At 27.4% G+C, this 10,498-nt stretch overlaps 1 protein-coding gene across 1 annotated transcript; it reads left to right on the top strand.

Moving 5' to 3' along the window:
* Positions 1-2,179, top strand: LOC108331456 (NAD(P)H-dependent 6'-deoxychalcone synthase). Its single transcript, XM_017566142.1, has 4 exons — positions 1-359; positions 574-817; positions 1,346-1,525; positions 1,890-2,179. Exons 1-4 carry the CDS (start codon positions 43-45, stop codon positions 2,076-2,078), a joined length of 930 nt encoding a protein of 309 aa, XP_017421631.1. The 5' UTR covers positions 1-42; the 3' UTR covers positions 2,079-2,179.
* The last annotated feature ends 8,319 nt before the right edge of the window (positions 2,180-10,498 follow it).

Below are 10,498 nucleotides of genomic sequence, written 5' to 3'. Positions count from 1 at the left end.
TCTAAACACATTTTGACGAATTATATTGTCACGAAAAGAAACATGTCTTCATCAAACATCCCTCATGTGGTGCTTCAATCTTCTTCGAATCATCACAAAATGCCTGTGATTGGATTTGGCACTGCTTCACCTTTCATCGCTGACACCAAAGAAGCATTGTTAGAAGCTATCAAAGTAGGTTACAGACACTTTGACACTGCAAAAATATATGGCTCTGAAAAACCCCTTGGAGAAGCTATAGCTGAAGCACTTCAACTTGGCCTCATAGCCTCTAGAGACGATCTCTTCATCACTTCCAAACTTTGGTGCACTGATAATTTTCCTCATCTTGTTCTTCCTGCTATCCATAAAACACTTCAGTAAGTATAAAATTCCTCAATTGCATCTACGTTCCCTTATATGAGAATAATTATGATTACAATAATAATATATTACCAACTAATATTAATTATTAAACATAGTATTAATGTCTTTTCCTCAGCTGATTTTATAATTTTAATAAATTTTAATCAATGGTAGAGTGTAATTTTGAATATTAAAAACTGGGCTGTGTGGGGCCTAAAACTAATGCAGGTCTTTGAACTTGAAATATTTGGATCTTTATTTGGTTCAATGGCCCGTTGCAATGATTCATGGAGATTGGGATTACCCTTTTCCTGAAGAGGCAATAACATCATTTGACTTAAAGGGTGTGTGGCAAGCAATGGAGGAGTGCCAAAAGCAAGGCCTTACAAAATTCATTGGAGTCAGCAATTTCAATTGTCATAAACTTGAAAACCTCCTTTCTTTTGCTACTATTCCTACTTCTGTCAATCAAGTAAGCCCATAATTTTGTAATCATGTTTTTACAATAATACATTGTTTTTATAAAGGTAATATGATTGTTAAAAAGATAAACTTTTACAATACTAAAAAAGAAAAAAATGTGTTGAATAAATGATTAGAAAAAATTATTCAATTTTTATTATACCATTTTCCAGCCTTTTACTTGTTAACTTAGGTATTATAATAGTTAATATAAGATATAAGCGTCTTTTATTCATTTAATATTATTTTTTATTAATAAAAAAATCCTCATTTTTAATAGGTAAAGAAAAAGGAAGTAATATAAGGACAATATATCACACAAATCCCCTAATTAATAAAAAGTTAAACGATATAAAATAAATTAAAAATATTAAAATTTTCAATACTCAATAAATAATTATTTAAAAAAAACTCAGCTAAAAATATTGAAATTTATAAAAGACTTAAATTTAAATAAATAAACTTTGGTTATACCATTTCCTGACTTTTAATCTTAGATAAAAATGAATTGGATGGTGACTTTAATAGTGTGAAACAGGTTGAGTTGAATCCTATTTGGCAACAAAAGAAGTTGAGAGAATTATGCCAAAAAGAGGGTATAGTTGTAACTGCGTGTAGTCCTTTGGGGTCCGTAGGAAGCTTCTGGGGTTCTAATAAAGTAATGGACAATGAATTGCTCAAGCAAATTGGAGAAGCTCATGGCAAATCTGTTGCTCAGGTAATAATTTTAAATTCAACTTCCTTTCTCAAACATAGATGTCAAAATGGCCAAACAACTATATACTTCATATTTCAATCAAACATAAAAACAAAACAATATCATGTAACTGAACATTTTGGTTTCAATACTTATTCATGAAGATCGAGGAAAACCCCTTCCGAACAGATTATGAAGAGATTATATAAATATAATTTGATTCCAATTTATATAAATGATTCAAACCACTTTTAATCTAAAATAAATATTAAATTTATAATTTTTTCATATGATATTTAAATTTTTTTACTTTTATATAATATTAGACTTAAACTCACACTTATTTAATTAAAAAAAACTGACCTAATTCTTTTTAATTTATTAGGTATCCCTTAGATGGTTGTATGAGTTAGGGGTAACTATCGTGGTTAAGAGCTACAACAAGGAGAGAATGAAGCAAAACCTGGAAATATTTGATTGGTCATTGACAAAAGAGGACTATGAAAAAATTGATGAAATCAAGCAGAGTAGGACCTTCAACCTTGGACCAAAACTATCGGAGGAAGAAGATTAATGCAATGCTATGAATATTATTCGAAACACCTCATTTACTTTGCTATCAACTTTCCTTTCATCGTAAGTTTTAAGTTAAATAAAATATGATTTTCATACATTCCAAGAAAATCACATGTTCTATCATTTTCTACATGAATCTAATAAAGATGATTAGTTTGAGTGTCTTGCTTTGTTTTACAATTTTTAAAATCACAATAAGTAGCTTTAAAAGTCTAATTGGATGAGATAAATATTAACTTTTTAAAATTAGAATTCTAATTACCTCTTTATATAATAAGTTAAGCTAATTTGTGTTTGTTATCTTTATATTTTAATTATTTGTGCTCCATTAGACTATTAAATTGGATAATTATATGGCAATTTAAATGTAGATAACCAATATAAATATTATAATATAATATAATATAATATAATTAATTATAATTATGATTATTTTTAGTTTAAGATTTATATTGACTAAAGATAAAATTAATTTAAAATATATAAGTTAATTTAAAATATATAAGTTAGTGTAAACTTGGCTTTAGTAGGATTAAAGTTCATCTTACTTAATTTTTTTTTTGTTTTGAGCTATTATCGAATTGATATTAAATTACTTATGTATAATTTTATGTAGATAGGTTAAAATTTATTAATTAGTGATAGAATTCATTTACAATATATAAAGGGATGAAATGTAAATTCACTTTAAAAAAACAAGAAAGAAATAGAAGGATTTTTTTTTACTTAAAAAGTATATGTAAAGCATAAGCTATAAAATAAAAGTACTAAACTAAAGATACTCTTAGAAACAATACTCATTCGATTATGTGTTCATGAAAAACTTAACTCACAAAATTTAAATGGTTTAGAATGAATTCAATCCCTATATGTCATTTAACATTTTCAACCATACACATTAGTGACTAATATTCATAACCATATTCCTTAAAATAAGTAATAAACTTTGCAATCGTGATCAAAGAAGCTATATTATAAGAGTCTTTCTAGAATACTTTCCAAAAGATAGCAATATATTAAGTGAATAATTTTCTGTCTTCATATTTAATTAAATAAAAGTTTGAGTACCATACAATCTTCAAATTGTGAAGCTTCTAATAAGTATGAGGATGTTTCTTTTTGTTCTCATTAAGTAAATTAATATACATTTTTGCTGTCTTTTAAGGACCACACTAAATATTTACCTAGAGCTCGTACAATAATTTATATTGCCAGACATTACAAACTTGAGTCTACATCAAGCTTTCACTGATTTATTGTTACACACTCTATTTTGAATATAACTATTTACATTAAATGTTAAAATAGAAATATGGAAAATGTATTAATTGTTTGAAAATGTGAAATTATATATTAACTAACTTTTTACTCTTATAAGAAATTTAGGATTTCTTATCTTAAGTCTTTCTATTTCAATTACCTCCTTAATAATTTTCATAATTGCATATACGTCTCTTAATAACATAATTGCATATAAGTCTCTAATGGTTCTTAAATTATAATTTTGTTTCTAAATATTTTACACTAATTTCAAACTAGTCTTTAACTAATTTTTATTATGCGTATCTTAGTTCCTGAATACTTTTTAATAATTGTAGTTTAGTTCTTAACTATTTTTTTTTGTATTTGCTATTAGGTCCCTAGTCAATCAATGAGTTTTTTTTAAACAATATAAATTTTAATGTAAATGAATTATAAGTGAATGTTTTTAAGAATTCAACTTGTAAATTTAATTTAATTTTATAAAATTGATTTGTAAAGTAAAATTTATATTCACTTATATAATCTTTTGGTCACAGCTTTCCTCTAATAATGTCAAGTTGATTCTCTAGTGCCAATTTGATCCAAGTTTATGAAACATTGATGCAATTAAGTTTTTTTTTTCCTATTAATACTATACAAACAGTGTTAGATAATGTCAGGTGTAAACTTTTATTTTTTTATTCAATTTTTTAATTTGTTTTCTTTTTGAAATTTTTTTCCCATGCGTCACTTTATATTTTGATACGTGATATTATTAGTGTATCCTGACATATGGTAAATTATTAATTCAATCTCTATATTTACTTTTTATTTAATTTAGTTCAATTTTTAACTTTAAGATTTTTATAAAAAATATTTTTTTTTTCAATTTAAGAATTTAAAAAAAAAATTGAATATAACTAAATTGAGACTCTCTTACACAATCATGAAGTAACACATGTCAAAAAAATTCTTAAGAAAAATAAAAAAAATAACAAATTGATATGTAACACTCTCTTAATTCCATTTGTATAATAGTGATGAAAAAAACCTAATAGCATCACTTTTTCATAAACCAAATCTAAATTGAGATTAAAAGAAATAAAAAATGGATTTAATATTTTTAGATGAAAACTAAAATCTAAAGAGTAATTAAACCAAAATTTTACAGGAAAGTACTCCCTCCTTAGTCAATACTCAGTTATATTTGTTATTTTCTAGAAGGTTCATTAAACTTGATTATAATTTATAACCTTTCCAATCATACATTCTAACCTAAAAACCACTTAAAAGAAAAAGTATAGGCTTTGCTTACTCAACAGAAAATAATGGTGGTTGAGTGGGCTTCCATGGTGACGGTTTGAAGTGATGTGTGTGGGGCTCAATTTCTCTATAAAACTTTGACACATTCTTTTTAAGAAAATCTTCTAGTAAATTAAAATGACCTTCTTTATATTTTTAAACAAATCTTTTGAAAAGTTATAGGAGATACATTTTATAAATTAATTTTAATTTATAAAAAGTGAATTTTATAGAGATGAAACGCATCAGTGTGGTGTCTCCCTTTTGGTATTTCTGGAATCTTATCAGTATTGTTGTGCAGAACGAAGGGTGCTAAAGGGCCACTGGGTCACGCTGCTACATAAGGCCACCCAAGGAACCTTATCTTGTTATGAATAGCTTTTATTGAGTATTTCTGAAAAAAAAAATTAAAAATATAACTTTTAAATGATTTTGTATAAATAAAATATATATATATCTTCAACCCTATATCTAAAAATGTATCAAAAACTAGTAATTCAGGCAAGATGAAACTTTACTTAAAACTCAAGTTTTTTTTTTAAAAACTACTTAAGCTAAAACAAATTTAGATGTGATTTATCTCGTTATAAGATGAGAGTATACAATTCATCCTACGATCAAGTTATGACCGGTCGGTTAAGAAAATGTCATGATCAAGCGGTCACAAATCTTAAGAAACTTTAAATACAATCACTAATTAAACTTACAAGTAAGTTTTACTTATGCAAGCATGAGGTAAGCAGGTGAATGATTTCATTTATTGTGAATTTAAGACTTTATTGTATGACAATAGATCAACTAAAATACTGACTTGATTGTTAGAATGTCTTTGATAGCTACCCATCGACAGGAGTTCGAGATCGAGAATATAAAAGAATTTGACTAAAGATCTTCAAGATAACATTAAGTGACTAAGAACAAAATGTAAAGGAGTATTTAAGTGTAATCTCTAACCCTACACCCAAAACAAGAAGTATAATGTCTATTAGGTTTGAAAACTGAGTTAGAGGTACATTTTAGAAGAAATCCTAATATTTTATTTCTTCTTTTAATCAATGATAAGTCTTGAGTATGAATGCAACGTCTTTAAATTTTCATTTGTACCAATTGACATGATACTTTCATTGAAGGATCAACAATTTTAGACATACAATTGACTAGTCTCTCTATTATGTTCAAATTTTATGTCATTTCCAATCAATTACCTCACAAATTCCATTAAAGATGGTTGTTCAAAACAAAGAATAGTTATAGACAATACACACATGTTATTGATATTGTGATACTAAATATTGTTGAAAGAATAATTAAACTTGTAAGGATTCATCATAATAATTTGAAATTGTTGAACATGTTAAAATGAGAAATATAACTACCAAGTAAATATCGATTAATCACAGAAAAATGAAAAATAAAAGAAATTCAAAAGGTGAAAAACTAATCCTAATGATTTTCAGATAAATGAAAAGAAGATAAAACAATTGAAACCACATTTGTACGTAAATTGAAACAACAATATTTCAAGAAATCATAATATGAACTACGTTATGAAATATTACTATATAGCTAAAAAATAGCACTAAGAAAAATCAAAATTATCTACAGATTAAAATATGTAAATAAATTAAGTTTTATATATGAATTTTATACATAGATTTTTTTACATATAAAATATCATTACATAATTTTTTTTAACAACAAACTAGTTTTTTTCTCTCTCTTTTTAATATAAAATCCATATGTAAATATAAACATACCTTTTACATGAAATTTATATATACAGATTTTAAATAAAAAATTATTAAAAAAATATAATTTTGAAAATATTTTTTTCATTCCTTAGCATTTCTTTCTTGATGGCTTCTATCATTTTCTCCATCTAAGATTGAAAAGTTAACCTGCTCATTTTTAATGGTCATCTTTATTACTCACATTAGCGTCTTGATTTCTCTCGCTGTTATTGACGTCCTATCTTTTTCTCAAATTAGAGTCCATTTGTGTTTCTTTTATACAGTAATTTTTTTGAGTTTAAGAGGAAAAATGAATTGATATGTGTTTTTTCATGATCCATTTTTAAATTTGATAGTTTATCTTTAAATCTTAAGGATGCTTACAAAGCTTTTCACAGTCAGATGCTTAAAAGGTTTTTAACATAAAGGATAAATAAGAACAAATCTTATCTTCTAGATTTTAGAGAACATTACTTTAAAATTTTGCCTTTAACATTTTATTGTTGATGCTCCTAACCATCAAAATTGAAGAATTAATCAACTATGTTTGAATTATGTCAATCTTTGACAAGAACAGGAAAGTTCAAAACGTTCTACTTGGTTACTTGCTTAATTTGTATTTATTTTAATCTATTTCTATGACTATAGTAAAGATCATATTTTGCAATGAAGATTATAAAACAAGATTTGCAAAATAAAATGAATGATGATATGGTAATCAATATTGACAAAGAAATAACTGAAAAATTTAAGTTTTGATTCATATTAATGAGTTCAATAATTTGATTGAACCAAAGACATCATTTAAACATATGTGATTTCTTTATAGTTATGTACTTATTTTTATTGTATTAGTAACAATGATTAAATATATATATATATATATATATATATATATATATATATATATATATATATATATATATATATATATATTTTGATTGTATTATTTTGAACCTTCCAAAATTATTGGTCAAGATCTATCACTATTTAGACGAGACTGACACAAGAGAAGAAAAGTAAAGTAACAAACTGCTTTAGAATGGACAAGAGAAGGAATGTGAATGAGTGACCATACTTATAAGAAACGTACATGTGCTATGTTGGTGTTACTCAATTTTAAAAATTTAAGTCAATTCAAGTTATGTAGACCAACCTATCTTATCTCATCGTTAGTCAATATAGATTGTAGATTATGCAAAGAGAACCTAAACAAATCAATGAAATAAAATACTCAATCAACCTCACATTTTTTCTTGCGGTCAACTAGCCTCCATAACCCATTAAGAATTATTACTTAGTTATGTTTTTATTTTTCTTTAATTATAATAAAATCCTTTTATTTATTTACTAATATCATTACACGAATATATCAATTATCATATTTTATTATATAAGTTTAATAAATAAGTAAAAGTTTTAAATTTTAGCCTAATCCTCCACTACATTTGGCTGACAAATTTGTTCCCAACTGACCCAAACATGTTAGCATTTCCACTACTAACCGATAAGAAGGATTTTTGAGTTCTATCAACATTTTTGTGACTTCCTTTTCAAAACGACAAGAAATATAATAGTAAACTTGATAGGACTACTTCAACTTCATCACAAAATTAATTTCCAAGATGCGAGTTTTTTTTTCATTGGTTTCCATCGCCTAATACTTTAAGATGAAGTTGACACTCATAGAAAATTAGATGCTGTGCTTATCATATTTTCTCATCAACATTAAAAATCAACATTAAAATCGAACAGCTTGCTGTTTGAAAGTTGACTTTTAAACAAGAAAAATATTCAAAGCTTATTAGGGTAATTTCTTTTTACTGCTATAACTTCTATTTACATGGTTAAATGAATTTTCAGTAATTCTAAAGTTATCCTATATATTTAAATTGACACCTCCAAAATATTGCGAGTTTTTTTTTATCTCTAATATTCAATAAATATATTCATTTTATTCCCCAGTATTTTTAATGATATATACTTACGTCACTAGTGTAAAAAAGACTTTAGACGTCTGTTATTTTGGGTTTTTAACGTCTGATCACTGTCCGACGTCTATATGAGTGACGTTAATGAGACGTCGGACCCTTTAGGTCAGACGTCTCTATAGACGTTGGACCTATATAAGTCTGACGTCTATATAGACGTTCGATCCATACAGGTTAGACGTCTTTGAGGTTGCTCCTGACTCATGGTGATTCGAGTTTACAACTTTATATTTTAGTTAAAGATAATTGGATGATTTTAAAAATGTAGTGGAGGGAATTGGAGGAGTACAAAACGCAAGAAATCACTGACATAGAACGTTGCCTAAAGACACAAGATTAAATGCACCAAAACCCAACGAAATCGCATTTTAATCGGTTCAAATGAAAGATAATGCATCAAAGAGTGATGTAATCGGAGTAAAATTAATTTAAAACAGTGCAAAAGTGAGAAAACGAACCTCAAAAGCGTAACCCGTAGAGAGAAAACGCGACGAAGATGATGAACAATAAGTGCGCGTAACGACTGTCTCGCGTTTACGGTGTTTTAATGCCAAAATTTAGACGTCGATTCCCCCAACTAACAGACGTCTAAAGTGCTTCAGAAGTCGGACTGGCGGGATCAGACATCTAAATGGAGTCAAAAAGTGACTTTTTAAATTTCTGGATTTAAGGTTTAGAAGTCAGGTTCCCCCAACTAAGAGACGTCTAAAGTGCTTCAGAAGTCGGAGTGGCGGGATCAGACGTCTAAACGGAGTCAAAAAGTGACTTTTTAAATTTCTGGATTTAGGGTTTAGAAGTCGGTTCCCCCAACTAACAGACGTCTAAAGTGCTTCAGAAGTCGGACTGGCGGGATTAGACGTCTAAATGGAGTCAAAAAGTGACTTTTTAAATTTCTGGATTTAAGGTTTAGAAGTCGGTTCCCCCAACTAACAGACGTCTAAAGTGCTTCAGAAGTCGGAGTGGCGGGATCAGACGTCTAAACGGAGTCAAAAAGTGACTTTTTAAATTTCTGGATTTAGGGTTTAGAAGTCGGTTCCCCCAACTAACAGACGTCTAAAGTGCTTCAGAAGTCGGACTGGCGGGATCAGACGTCTAAACGAAGTGAAAAAGTGACTTTTTAAATTTCTGTATTTAGGGTTTAGAAATCGGTTCCCCCAACTAACAGACGTCTAAAGTGCTTCAGAAGTCGGACTGACGGGATCAGACGTCTAAATGAAGTCAAAAAGTAACTTTTCAAAATTTCTGGATTTAGGGTTTAGACGTCGATGCCCCCAACTAACAGACGTCTAAAGTATTTCAGAAGTCGGTTTCCTTCAAACAGACGTATAAAGTACTTCAGAAGTCCTTTTGAAAACGACAAGAAATAAATAGTAAACTTGATAGGACTACTTCAACTTCATCACAAAATTAATTTCCAAGATTCGAGTTTTTTTTTCATTGGTTTCCATCGCCTAATACTTTAAGATGAAGTTGACACATAGAAAATTAGATGCCGTGCTTATCATATTTTCTCATCAACATTAAAAATCAACATTAAAATCGAACAGCTTGCTGTTTGAAAGTTGACTTTTAAACAAGAAAAATATTCAAAGCTTATTAGGGTAATTTCTTTTTACTGCTATAACTTCTATTTACATGGTTAAATGAATTTTCAGTAATTCTAAAGTTATCCTATATATTTAAATTGACACCTCCAAAATATTGCGAGTTTTTTTTATCTCTAATATTCAATAAATATATTCATTTTATTCCCCAGTATTTTTAATAATATATACTTAACGTGATGTTAATATGTGACGTTATTAAAATTAACATATTAACACCGTTAATTAGTTTAAACTAATAGAATAGTTATTAAAATCAAATTATCATATTTATTAGAGGTTAGGGTGGATTTAATTATTTTTTATCGGCAGGTTTAGAGTGGATTAGGTCAACTTTTACAGTTAAATTTGAATCTAATAATGGGCTAACTTGGACTAAGACTCACTCCTAACAAACTAACTTTGTTTATTATGAGATAAAACCAAACAATAAAATGGAATCAAATTACTCTTTTTCCTATTAAAACCATAAACTCTGCTAATATTTATCATTTCTTGCCACATATCTGTCATAATCTTTGTTTTGAAGAAAAGCCAATTTGAAAGGTT

Source organism: Vigna angularis, chromosome 4 (assembly GCF_016808095.1).
Source record: "Vigna angularis cultivar LongXiaoDou No.4 chromosome 4, ASM1680809v1, whole genome shotgun sequence".
Taxonomy (NCBI): domain Eukaryota; kingdom Viridiplantae; phylum Streptophyta; class Magnoliopsida; order Fabales; family Fabaceae; genus Vigna; species Vigna angularis.
Note: the sequence above shows the minus strand (reverse complement) of the source record. Positions and strands in the feature narration are given on the sequence as shown.

Coding starts and splice junctions, on each gene's coding strand:
- LOC108331456 (XM_017566142.1), top strand. CDS start 43: ATGTCTTCATCAAACATCCCTCATGTGGTGCTTCAATCTTCTTCGAAT. Junction 360..573: donor GCTATCCATAAAACACTTCA/GTAAGTATAAAA, acceptor AAACTAATGCAG/GTCTTTGAACTTGAAATATT. Junction 1,526..1,889: donor ATGGCAAATCTGTTGCTCAG/GTAATAATTTTA, acceptor TTAATTTATTAG/GTATCCCTTAGATGGTTGTA.